Raw genomic sequence first — 13,649 nt, 5'->3', positions numbered from 1 at the left:
TTCTTGTAGCCCCCTTCAGGTACTGGAAGGTTAAGATGTTAGCAGCCTCACCAGACTTCTGAGCAGCTTTGCACTGGTGGAATTGTTTTCCTGGCACAAAGATGTTGCTGGTTATTTTACAGTATGTCCCATCAAACGTCTTCACAAAATTGATTAACCACCACCACCAAAGCTGCAGGAAGCAGGACCCTGGAATGGTCCAGGCTCCAGCCAGGTATCAAATGGGGCACAAATATTCTAAGTTCCTCTCAGTGGGCAATGCACAGCTCCAGGGATGGTCACTAAGGGCAAACCACTTACTGTGCTTGGGCTCTTTTGCACAGGAAATTCTCCATCTCAGATGTCTCAACCTGAGCAGAGTAGCCATGCAGCTGCTGAAAGCCTCTAAGCTTTCATGGGATCAGACTGATCAACCAGAGCCTGTCTGGAGCAAAGGCAACTACTAAGGGCAGAAAACCTCAAGGGAGGTGCAAAGATGTTTGATTTGCTCATGACAGAAAAGCTGGAGGCTTATCCTGCTCTAGCAGAGGGTCCTGATGCCCTGGAGTGACATCCCCTAGTCAGGGTGCAGCCCCTCCTGCATCATCTCTCATGGGAGAGCTCTGGTGGATCTCATTGGGAGTTCTGGGGGAGCTGGGCTTGTTCAGCCTAGAGAAGAGGAGGCTCCAGGAAGACCTCATAGCAGCCTTCCAGTGCCTGAAGGAGGCCTGTGAGAAGGCTGCAGAGGGACTGTTTAGAATGGATGTTAGGACCAAGTTCTTCACCATAAGGGTGGTGGAACACTGCAACAGGTTGCCCAGGGAGGTGGTTGAGGCCCCATCCCTGGAGATATATTCAAGGTAAGGATCGACAGGGCTCTGGGCAACCTGATCTAGTGGAGAATGTCCCTGCTGACTGCAGGGGGCTTGGACTTGATGACCTTTGGAGGTCCCTTCCATCCCAAACCATTCCATGATTCTATGCTTTCCAATATCCCCAAGCAGCAGAAGCAGCTGCTTTCCAGTTCCCCATCACCGCAGCATCCCTGAGTCCTTTCCTCCCACGCCCAAGGAACCAGGAGCATACTGGGGTGCACCCAGTACTCCCAGTGTATCTGTTCTGCTTCAGAAAAGCACAGGAGGAAGCTCATTGCTGTGGCAGGAGAACAACTGCTGCACATGTGAACGATACTCTGGTGTCACCAGACTACTCTTCACCATTTGGCTTTCACTCCTTCAAGACAACTCCTGACACAGCAAACAATTTAAGCTAAATAAAATAAATTGGGAAACTGGAGCAGTGAGGCACAGCAGCTTTACATGTCACATTAGATACTATTGTGCTCACTGAGATCCAGACTTTAATGTGCTGTCTTTTGCTCCACATGCCACAGCTGCCTTCACAGAAGTTGCATATTAGCACACATTCTGGTGCACCTAAGAGCAAGCAAGCTTCCCTGATCTCAAAGGGACCTGCAAAAACAAGGCAGCAAAACCTTGAAATGGGGCAGCTACCAAAGAAAGCAGGAGAAAAAGCTGGTCTGAGTCAGCCCATTGCAGTAAAGGCAGAGAAAAGGCAAAATATTAACAACAGCAAGCACATACAACCCCCAGGGGACTGCTGCAAAGAGTGCCTGAAGGAGTGATTCCAACACACACCCAAATCCCAGTGCCTTCTGAAATGTTTCCAGCTTGGATCAGACCTGCACTCAAAGTGAAGCCAGCTCAGCCAGCCAGTCAGGTAACAACTTCCCACTCAGTCTGCCAACTGCTCATGGCATTTGTGTAAGTTCCTCATGAATCACAGAATCATAGAATCACAGAATGGTCCAGGCTGGAAGGGACCTTCAAAGGTCTTCTAGTCCAACCCACTCTGCAGTCAGCAGGGACATCCTCACTAGATCAGGTTGCCCAGAGCCCTGTCCAGCCTCACCTTGAATATCTCCAGGGATAGGACCTCAACCATCTCCCTGGGCAACCTGTTCCAGTGCTCCACCACCCTCACGGTGCAGAACTTGTTCCTAGCATCCGATCTACATCTCCTCTTCTCTAGTTTGAAGCCATTGCCTCTTGTCTTATCACTGCAGGCCTTTGCAAACAGTCTCTCTCCAGCCTTCTTGTAGCCCCCTTCAGGTACTGGAAGATCAAGATGTTAGCAGCCTCACCAGACTTCTGAGCAGCTTTGCACTGGTGGAATTGTTTTCCTGGCACAAAGATGTTGCTGGTTATTTTACAGTGAGTCTCCAGTGTCTTCACAAAATGTCTTCACAAAATTGATTAACCGCCACCAAAGCTGCAGGAAGCAGGTCCCTGGAATGATCCTCCCTGGACAACCTGTTCCACCACCCTCATAGTAAAGAACTTGTTGCTAATATCCAATGTAAACCTGCTCTTCTAAGGAGTCCCTCTAGCAAGTGACTGTCTCAGCATCTGGCCCTGAGCATGGTGAACCACCATTCTGTGGGGCAGGGTTGTTGCACTGTCGTCTCCTTCTTTGCTGACCTCCTGAACATGGAGACCAGCTGGCCCAGCAGCCCCAATTTCCATTAACAGCAGCATCTGGAAAAAACAACAAAGAAACAACCAAAAAAATGAATCCAAGAACTGTCAGGATAAAGCACTTTTTTTTTTTTTTTCCCCAGCTTCCAGCTTCCATAAATCACAGGTTCACAGGATGCTAGGGGTTAGAAGGGACCTCCAAAGATCATCAAGTCCAACCCCTATGCCAGAGCAGGATCATAGAATCCAGCACAGGTCACACAGGAACACATCCAGATGGTCTGAAAAGTCTCCAGAGAAGGAGACTTCACAACCCCTCTGGGCAGCCTGTTCCAGTGCTCTGGGACCCTCCCGGTGAAGAAGTTCCTCCTCATGTTGAGGTGGAACCTCCTGTGCTGTAGTTTACATCCACTGCCCCTTGTCCTATCACAGGGTGCAAGTGAGCAGAGCCTGTCCCCTCCCTCTTGACCCCCAGCCCTCAGATATTTATAGATATTGATTAAATCCTCTCTCAGTCTTCTCTTTTGCAGACTAAACAGCCCCAGGGCTCTCAGCCTCTCCCCACAGGGCAGTGCTCCAGTCGCCTAAGCATCCTGGTAGCCCTCCCTTGGACTCCCTCCAGCAGATCCATGTCCCAATCATATCAAAATACCAACAGCTCTGCCCCTGCCCACACCACTAACACCACAGGTGAGTCATTAACAGTGAGTGATGGCTTCAAAGATGCTAATCCTCTCCAGTGTTTCTTCAAACTACTTCATGTAGCATGGACATGGGGAAAAAATAATAAATCAATTAGCTTTCTATTTGTTTGTAGGACTCAGTCCCAACCCTAGGTAAGAAAAACAGCAACCAAAGTCGTGTCAGCCACATGCTGAGGTGCTAGGGCAAACGTTATCATGTTCTTCTTCAATGAACAACACCTTGAATATTCAGCTTTCTATCCACTTCTTTTTGTATTACAGTGTTTCTTCTGGACCCTGAGCACCTGAGTGACATAAACTCAAAAGCCTGAGAATCATGGAGCTGAACACAAAAGCAATGCATAAAAATAGAGGAAAGGAGAGGGAGAAATTCTACTCTGCTCTTGTGAGAGCCTCACCTCAAATGCTGTGTCCAGTTCTGGTGTCCCCAGCATAAGAAGGACACAGAGCAGAGGAGGCCACAAAGATGATCCAAGGGCTGGAGCACCTCTGGCAGGAGGATAGGCTGAGGGAGCTGGGGGTGTTCAGCCTAGGGAAGAGAAGACTCCAGGGGGGTCTTAGAGCTGCCTTCCAATAGTTGAAGGGCTCCTACAGGAGGGCTGCAGAGGGACTTTTCATCAGGGTGTCTAGAGACAGGACAAGGGGGAATGGTTTGAAGCTGAGGGAGAGCAGGGTTAGACTGGAGCTTAGGAAGAAGTTCTTCAGTAGGAGGGTGGTGAGACTCTGGAATAGGCTGAGAGGTTGTGGATGCCTCCTGCCTGGGGGTGTTCAAAGCCAGGTTGGCTGGGACCTTGAGTCTAGTTGAGAGGCATCCCTGGCCATGGCAGGTAGATGATCTCTGAGGTCCCTTCCAACCTGAGCCATTCTATGGTTCTGTGAAATGAAGCTGACAGGTGGATGGATGCAAGATATGGGAGGGATGGATGCAATTGCATGTGTGGTAAGCAGACTGGAACAAGGTGCAAGCAGCTCCCCAGATGCTAACTATCCCAAGAAACACCTCCAAAACTGACACTCTGCTGGGTGAAAATCTTGGTTTAAAATTAATTTCAGCCTGGCTTAGTTAGGACACAGCCATGCAGAATGAGAACTGGCTAAAAGAGTGTAAACAAAGCACAATGATAAATGCAGTGCATCAAATTGGGGGATGGTGCCAGAGCTCTGGGTGCCTGAGATCTGGTATTATTTAGCAGCTAAATTAATGAGCTGGAGGAAGTAAACAAAATGATTAAATTCACAGATCAGCCTAAACTAGAAGGAGTTAAGAACATCAGTCAGGAGACAGCAAGTGATGTAATGTGACCAAGAAGCGTTAGTAAATGCTTCAAAACAACATAATAAGATTTTAAGATTAAAATGCATGGTGGCATATCTAGGGGGAAACAGTTTGCAACATGCTGGCTGTATCAAAGGGAAAAACCTCAGGAACAGAGCTGTTGGGGAAGACCTGAGGCTTGTCATGGATTGTAAATTAGGCAGGAGTTTGTATTCTGATGCAATTGCAAGGGGTGTTTAAGCAGCTTTGACCTGCTTGAGCGGGTCCAGAGGAGGCCACCAAGATGAGCAGAGGGCTGGAGCACCTGTGCTGTGAAGACAGGTTGAAAGAATTGGAGCTGTTCAGCCTGGAGAGGAGAAGGCTCTGAGGAGACCTTAGAGATGCATTTCAGTATCTGAAGGGGACCTAGAGGAAGGCTGGGGAATGACTGTTTAGAAGGGCTTGGGGTGATAGGATGAGGGCCAATGGTTTGAAACTGGAGCAGAGGAGATTTAGGTTGGACATTAGAAGGAAGTTCTGCACAATGAGAGTGGTGAAATACTGGAACAGGCTGCCCAGGGATGTGGTTAAGGCCCCATTCAAGATCAGACTCGATGTGGCCCTGGGCAGCCTACTCTAGTTGGAGGTGTCCCTGCTGACTGCAGGGGGTTGGGCAAGATGCCCTTTGAGGGTCCCTTCCAACCTGATGCAACCTGTGCATCTGTAAAAGCAAAGCCACCTCTGTTTGAGTGCAGAGAAATGTAGAAGTGGGCAAAATGTCACCTTTGCAGGACCCTAACCCTTGTGGTGGGTTGAGATTTTAAAGGTACAGCCTAAACCTACCACACCTCTTGTGCACTGGGCTGGGCAAGGTGGGGACAGCCAGCACAAGGTGTTACTGCCCACTCATCAGCTCCCATCCCCACTGGGACACCCCTAAATACAGCTGGGGCTGTCTCCTTGGGCTTGGGGTCCACCTCACCTTTCCTCTTGCTGATCTCACAAGCAGTGCCACTGTAGCCCAGGGGACATAAGCATTCACACTGGGTTCCTGAAAACAAACAGAGAGGGGGGCATTAGAGACTTCAAGTCAAGTTGTCCTATGAAGAAAGGCTGAGAAAGTTGGGATTGTTCAGCCTGGAGAAGAGAAGGCTCCAGGGACACCTTCTGGTGGCCCTTCAGTACTAAAGGGGCCAATCAGAAAGCTGGGGACAGACTCTTCAGCAGGGTCTGTTGTGACAGGACAAGGGACGATGGTTTTAAACTAAAAGGGGAGATTCAGTCTGGATAGAAGGAAGGAAGTTTTTACACTGAGAGTGGTGAAACACTCACCCATGTTGCCCAGAGAGGTAATAGATGCCCCATCCCTGGAAACATTCCAGGTCAGGTTGGACAGGGCTCTGAACAACCTGCTCTAGCTGCAGATGTCCCTGCTCATTGCAGGTGAACTTGGACTAGATGAGCTTTAAAGGTGCCTTCCACCCCTTACTGTTCCTTGATTCTATGACTGTCCTGCAGACACCTACTTCTTTTCAGTGCTTCACCTGCCCTGAGGCAGGGACAGCAGGTGACATAGAACCACCACTTTTCTCCCATGGTGAAAGCATAGAATTGCAATAAAGCAGGGGAGCTGTGACTCCCTTCTCACTCCCATCACCTCCCTGGACATTCATCCTGCCACTGCACTGCAGCTCAACCTCAGCTACACCAGTGCAGTCATTCAGTAGCCAGGGCTCCTGCTCTGGTCCCTCTGCTCCTCTCCAAAAGAGACATCTTGGTAGAGCTGAGAGGAAACAAACTGCAGCATCATGAGCAAGCAGCTCATGACAGCAGCATCCCCATCCCCGTCGGTTTTTAAGGCCAGGCTGGATGTGGCCCTGAGCAACCTGCTCTAGTGTGAAGTGTCCCTGCTCATGGCAGGGGGGTTGAAACTGGATGATCCTTGAGGTCCCTTCCAACCCTGACAATTGTAGGATTTGATGATCCCAGCTTGGATTTGTGGCAGAGGAGAAGTCCACATAACCCCAGGCTGGCTGCTCAGCTAGTGATGTGCATCCCCATGGCAACACCTTGCAGGAGAGCTCCCAATTAGGTAACTAACTATTCATTGAAAACCTCTTGTTGAGAAGATCCTAAATGAAACCCTAACCTGCCTGAGCTCCTAAAAAGTTATTAAAGGTAATCATGAGACAAATCCTTTAAGTGCTCCAGTGGGCTGGCTGGTACCTGAAGCAATGCTTTCTGCATTAGATACAGTTAGATGACAATGATACTTATCAGATACAGTTAGATGACAATGATACTTATCAGATACAGTTAGATGATAACAATGCTCATCAGGACTTGTGATGACAACCACTAACAAAGGGACCAAGGCTCCAAGGACACCTTCTTGTGGCCTGAGGGAGCCTGCAAGAAAGCTGGGGAGGGACTTTTTAGGGTGTGAGGGAGTGATAGGACTTGGGGGGAATGGAGCAAAACTAGAAATGGGGAGATTCAGATTGGATGTTAGGAAGAAGTTCTTCCCCATGAGGGTGGTGAGACATTGGATGAGGTTGCCCAGGGAGGTGGTGGAAGCCTCATCCCTGGAGGTTTTTGCAGCCAGGCTGGACGTGGCTCTGAGCAACCTGATGTAGTGTGAGGTGTCCCTGCCCATGGCAGGGGGGTTGGAAGTGGATGATCCTTGAGGTCCCTTCCAATCCTGACAATTCTATGACTTCTGCAGGTGCAGCCTGGATCACAGCTCTCTGTGAGGTTTTTAATTCAATTTGATTGTTTTTCTTTTTTTTTTTTCTTTCCCCATTCATTTTTAAATCAGCTTAGAAAGGAGGACAGCTTCTGTGGTGGGAGGTGAGGGGATAAAGGTGCCTGGCACCTGTGTGGTGCTTTACGTCCTCAAAACATTTTTTGCAAACACTAATTAATGCTGAGCTGAGCCACTTCTCTAGGAGGGTGGAAACAATCTAAAAGGCAAAGGAGGAGACTTAAAGATGTCCAATTTTTTTTTCTTGTCTTTTTTTGTTTTTAATGCATAATTGAGAAGGAACAAATCTGACACAAAATTGACACAGATGGTGGTCAAAGACTCATCCCTTGAGTTTTTTGACTTACTGGTTGTAAGTCCTTACTGGTGGTACTCAACAAATTAGACCAACTTAAATAAAAAATTCGAAATAAGTAATTACCAGAGAAAAAGAAATGGCAGGAGCAACTAAGACTAAATTAAAAAAAAATAGACCAACTTAAAAAAAATAAATCAATTACTTAGTTACCTGAAAAAGAAATTACAGGAGAAACTAAGAACAACTTAAAAAACAAAACAAAAGCCCCATACAATTTAAAAAAAATTAATTGCCTGAAAAAGAAATGGCAGAAGAAACTAAGAACAATTTAAAAAAAAGAATGAACACAAAACCCAACAAAAAAAACCCAACAAAAAACAAACAAACAAAAAAAAAAAAAACCCAAACAAGCAAAAAAATCCCCAACAACTTAAAAAATAAATTAATTACCTGAAAAAGAAATCACAGAAAAAAAAATAAGGACAACTGAAAAAAACAAACAAACAAAAAACCCCAAATAGACCAACTTAAACCAAAAATTCATTAGTTAATTACCTGAAAAAAAAATGGCAGGAGAAACTAAGACCATCTTAAAAAACAACAAAATAAAAAAAACCCAAGAACTTAAAAAAAAAAAAAAGTTAAATAATTACCTGAAGAAGAAATGGTAGGAGAAACTAAGACAGATTACTTGCTGAGCTTCCCTACTCCCCAAAAAATTCTCAGCTCATTTCTTTTCAGAGAGTAAAGAAAAAGGAAGAGAAACTAAGACTAACTTAAAAAAAAAATCAATTAACTACCTGAAAAAGAAATCACAGGAGAAACTAAAACAAACTTTGAAACAAAAATACAGGCCAATTAAAAAAATAGAAATTAATTAGTTAATTACCTGGAAAAATGGCAGGAGAAACTAAGAATAACTTAAAAAAAAAAAAAAAACAAAACAAACACAAAAAATCCAACAGCTTAAAAAAAAATAACTAATGATCTGAAAAAGAAATTAAGGAGAACGTAAGACCAATTAAAAACAAAACTAGATCAACTTGAAAAAATAATTATTAATTAATTACTGACCTTAAAAAAAAAAATCACAGGAGAAAATAAGAATAACTTAAAAAACAAACAGAAAAAAACTCCCTAACAGTTTACAAAATAAACTAATTACCTGAAAAAGAAATTAAGGAGAAATTAAGACTAGCTTTAAAAGAAAAAAAAATAGATCAACTTAAAAAAAAAATACATTAATTAATTACCTGACCAAAAAAAAAGACAGAAGAAACTAAGAATAATTGGAAAAAACCAAAAAAATTAGTTAACTACCTGAAAAAGAAATGGCAGGAGAAACTAAAAGCAGATTACTTGCCAAGCTTCCCTACTTTCCACAAATTCCCAGAAGGTAAAGAAGAAGGTAGAGAAACTAAGACTAACTAAAAAAAAAAATAGATCAACTTAAAAAAAAATACTTAATTAGTTAATTAACTGAAAAAGAAATCACAGGAGAAACTAAGAACAATTAAAACAAACAAACAAATAAAAATCCAACAAGTTAAAAAAATAAACTAATTACCTAAAAAAGAAATTACAGGAGAAACTAAGACTAACTTTAAAAGAAAAAAATAGACCAACTTAAAAAAAAAATTAATCACCTTAAAAAAATTGCAGGAGAAACTAAGAATGACTTAAAAACAAACAGAAAAAAACCCTAACAGCTTAAAAACTAAATTTACTAATTACCTGAAAAAGAAATAAAGGAGAAACTAAGACTAACTTTAAAAGGAAAAAATAGACCAACTTAAAAAAAATAATAATTAATCACTTTAAAAAAAAAATTGCAGGAGAAACAAAGAATAACTTTAGAAACAAACACCAAAAAACCCTAACAGCTTAAAACCTAAATTAACTGATTACCTGATAAAGAAATTAAGGAGAAACTAAGACTAACTTTGAAAGAAAAAAAAAAGACCAACTTAAAAAATAAAATTAATTAAATTACTTGAAAAAAAAAAGACAGGAGAAACTAAGAATAATTGGAAAACCAACCAAACAAGAAAACCCCAACAACAACTTAAAAAAAAATTGACTTATTATCTGAAAAAGAAATTAAGGAGAAACTAAGATCAACTTAAAAAAAAAAAAAAGATCAACTAAAAAGAAATAATTACTTAATTATCTGAAAAATAAATGACAGGAGAAACTTTAGAGGAGCAGATGACCTTCTGAGCTTCCCTACTCCCCACAAATTCTCGGCTCATTTCTCTTTAGAGGGTAAAGAAGAAGGTGCAAAACCCTTCTACCTTGCAGGAAGGTAGAGAAGCTAAGACTAACTTTAAAATAATAATAAAAATAGAACAACTTTGGAAAAAAAATTAATTAGTTAATTACCTGAAAAAGAAATGACAGGAGAAACCTAAGAGGAGCAGATTACTTGCTGAGCTTCCCTAACTCCCTACAAATTCTCAGCTCATTTCTCTTTAGAGGGTAAAGAAGAGGGTGCAAAATGCTTCTACCTTGCAGGAAGGTAGAGAAGCTAAGACTAACTTTAAAATAATAATTAAAAAAAAATAGACCAACTTTAAAAAAAATTAATTAGTTAATTACCTGAAAAAGAAATGATAGGAGAAACTTAAGAAGAGCAAGATCATTTGCTGAGCTTCTCTACTCCCCACAAATTCTCAGCTCATTTCTCTTTAGAGGGTAAAAAAGAGGGTGCAAAACCCTTCTACCTTGCAGGAAGGAAGAGAAACTAAGACTAACTTTAAAAGTAAAAAAAATAGACCAACTTAAAAAAAACCTAATTACCTGAAAAAGAAATGACAGGAGAAACTTAAGAGGAGCAGATCATTTGCTGAGCTTCCCTACTCCCCAGAAATTCTCAGCTCATTTCTCTTTAGAGGGTAAAGAAGAGGGTGCAAAACCCTACCAGAAGAACCTTAAGAGGAGCAGATGACTTGCTGAGCTTCCCTAACTCCCCACGAATTCCCAGCTCATTTCTCTTTAGAGGTGCAAATCCCTCCTACCTCGCAGGAAGGGGATGCCGTTGCCGTGGCAGGGAGCACAGCGACAGGAGCTGGTCTCCAGCTGAAACTGATCCAGAGCCCGTCGGAGGTTTTCCTTCACGGCGATGGCATGAGCAAAGTCCGTGCGAGTCAGCAGCTGGTGCAGTGGCTCTGCCTGCCGGGAGGGAAGGGTACAGCTTTCATTGCCGAGTTCCGAGTGCTGGCAGCAGCGCAGGGCTCAGCGGTGGCACGGCTGGAGGGGGAAAGGAAGGGCTTTGTGCTACAGGCTCCGGGATTCCCGTGGGTGTTTCCTCGTGAACAGCGCAGCCAGGTCAGGAATCATCACAGAATGTTAGGGGTTGGAAGGGACCTCGAAAAATCATCCAAGTCTAACCCCCCTGCCAGAGCAGGATCAGCCAGGGCAGATCACACAGGAGTGCATCCAGGTGGGTTTTGAGTATCTTCAGAGAGGGAGACTCCACAACCCCCCTGGGAAGCCTGTTCCAGGGATGGGGATGATCCCCTTGGTTTCCACCACTGAAGGAGTCGCAAATGCCCAGCAAAATGCCATCCTCTTAGCTGACAAACAGGCAAAGTTTCTCAGCAGTTTCAGTCAATTCTTTTTCACCCATTTTCCAGACACCAACATTTTTAGATCGGATTTGCTCAAACCTACGTTTCCTGAGTGCTTTCTTACTCAGATTAAAAAGTGTCCCCCCTCCCCCAAAACCCACCCACAAAGGGCTCCTTCATTCCTCCCACACCACACTGCATGGTCACAGAATTTAAATTTGCCCTTTCACATCAGCCACTTCTGCATTTCAAGCTTGATTTGTCTATGAAGCCAGCATAAGGGCTTCCACTGCCTTCAGAAAGGAGAGGATGGTGATCTTCACCTGCAGATGTGGGGTTGGTAGGAGAAGATAAAGGGATGCTGGGTGTCGAGAGGGAGGGGACAGGCTCTGCTCAGTTGCACCCTGTGACAGGACAAGGGGCAATGGATAGAAACTCCAGCACAGGAGGTTCCACCTCAACATGAGGAGGAACTTCTTCGCTGTGAGGGTCCCAGAGCACTGGAACAGGCTCCCCAGAGAGTTTGTGGAGTCTTCTTCTCTGAAGACTTTCAAGCCCCATGTGGATGTGTTCCTGTGTGACCTGTGCTGGATTCTATGATCCTGCTCTGGCAGGAGGGTTGGACTTGATGATCTTCAGAGGTCTCTTCCAACCCCTAATATCCTGTGACCCTGTGAACACAGTGAATGTGTAGGAAGGACCAAGGAGACTTTGATCCACTCATTAATTTTTTTTCCCTAAGAACAATGGGAAGTTACAGTGTGGTTTCAATACTGCCAGTCACCCACTAACACCAGTGAGACAGCACTGGCATGTGTCACCAGAGGACCACCCCAAATTCACAGGATCACAGATCACAGGCTCACATTGATTAGATCCTCTCTCAGTCTTCTCCTCTCCAGACTAAACAGCCCCAGGGCTCTCAGCCTCTCCTCATCAGGCAGTGCTCCAGTCCCTTCATCATCCTCATAGCCCTCCGTTGGACTCTCTCCAATAGATCCCTGACCCTCTTGAACTGTGGAGTGCAGAATTGGATACAATATTCCAGGTGAGGTCTCACCAGGGCAGAGTGGAGGAGGAGGAGAACCTCCCTGGATCTGCTGGACACACTCCTCTTAATGCCCCCTAGGATCCCATTGGCCTTCTTGGCCACAAGGGCACATTGCTGTCCCATGGACAACTTCTTGTCCACCAGGACTCCCATCCTTGCTCTTAAAGATGCCTGCCACACAGGCCACAGCAATACAGAAAGCATGAAAGATGGCCCTGCTGCTATCACAGGCTCAAGCTACAAGAAATAGAATGCTTCAATGAAAAGGTGCTCATTTCCTGCTGGTCTTCATCAATTATCTGTGATCCATACTTTGCTTTTTGAATTCAGATCATACAAATGAGGAAACACACTGAAAGTGACCTGCCAAGTCCCTTCAGCAGATGATTTATGAACTGATTTGCTTTAGTTTTCCCTAACTAAGCATTCTTGTGCTGACATTTAGTCACACTCTGCTGGTACTTTTGATCTTCAAGCCCCACAGGGATATTGGTATGGAAATGAAGGATTAGAGATACCAAACCCAAATTACATCCATCTGAGGTTTATCACTGGGCAGCCTGGTCACTGGTGCCAGGCAAGACAAAGAACGTTGCAAATTCTGGTGGGAGAATTTTCTGTCCATGGGATCTGCTGTGGAGGGTTCTTATATCTCTTGTCTCCTGCCCACACACCTCCCACCACACTTCTGGAGGGTCAATCCACTGCAGCAAGGACCAGGCAGGCTCTGTTTGTATTTCACAGAATCACAGAAGGGTTCTGTGGTTGGAAGGAACTCACAAAGGTCATCCAGTCCAACCCCCTCTGCACTCAGCAGGGACATCCTCAACTAGATCAGGTTGCCCAGAGCCTTGAATATCTCCAGGGATGGGGCCTCAACCACCTCCATGGGCAACCTGTTCCAGTGTTCTACCATCCTCATGGTGCAGAATTTGTTCCTAACATCCAATCTAAATCTGCTCTGCTCTAGTTTGAAGCCATTGCCCCTTGTCCTGTCACTGCAGGCCTTTGCTACCAGTTTCTCTCCATCCTTCTTGTAGCCCCCTTCAGGTACTGGAGGGCTGCTGTTAGATCTCCTTGGAGCCTTCTCTTCTCCAGACTGAACACCTCCAGCTCCCTCAGCCTGTCCTTGTAGCAGAGGTGCTCCAACCCTCTGATCATTTTCATGGCCTCCTCTGGACCTGCTCCATCAGGTCCATGTCCTTTCTGTGTCAAGGGATGCAGAGCTGGATGCAGCACTCCAGATGAGGTCTCACCAGAACACAGCAAAGTGTCAGAGTCACCTCTCTGGATCTGCTGGCAACACATCTTTTGATGCAGCCCAGGATGTGATTGGTCTTCTGGGCTGCAAGTTTACACTGTCTGCTCATGTCCAGCTTCTTGTCTATCAGCACCCCCAGTTCCCTTTCCACAGGGCTGCTTTCTATCACCTCATCCCCCAGCCTGGATTGATAGTGAGGATTCTTCCAGCCAATTTCCAAATTGTTGATTTTTGCTTGGTTTCCTGGTTTTTTTAGAATTTCTCTCTCTC

The 13,649-nt window shown here is 44.8% G+C and overlaps 1 protein-coding gene across 1 annotated transcript in view; it reads right to left on the bottom strand.

Moving 5' to 3' along the window:
* Positions 1–2,385: 2,385 nt before the first annotated feature.
* C8B (complement C8 beta chain) overlaps positions 2,386–13,649 on the bottom strand; it is a 28,996-nt gene continuing 17,732 nt past the window's right edge. Inside the window, exons 10-12 of the mRNA XM_054384572.1 lie at positions 10,516–10,669; positions 5,419–5,487; positions 2,386–2,537 (exon numbers count right to left, since the gene is read on the bottom strand). Of these exons, the coding sequence (XP_054240547.1) occupies positions 2,386–2,537; positions 5,419–5,487; positions 10,516–10,669 (375 nt within the window). The remainder of the gene's footprint in view (positions 2,538–5,418; positions 5,488–10,515; positions 10,670–13,649) is intronic.

The sequence above is a fragment of the Indicator indicator genome, chromosome 10 (genome assembly GCF_027791375.1).
Source record: "Indicator indicator isolate 239-I01 chromosome 10, UM_Iind_1.1, whole genome shotgun sequence".
Classification (NCBI taxonomy): domain Eukaryota; kingdom Metazoa; phylum Chordata; class Aves; order Piciformes; family Indicatoridae; genus Indicator; species Indicator indicator.
Note: the sequence above shows the minus strand (reverse complement) of the source record. Positions and strands in the feature narration are given on the sequence as shown.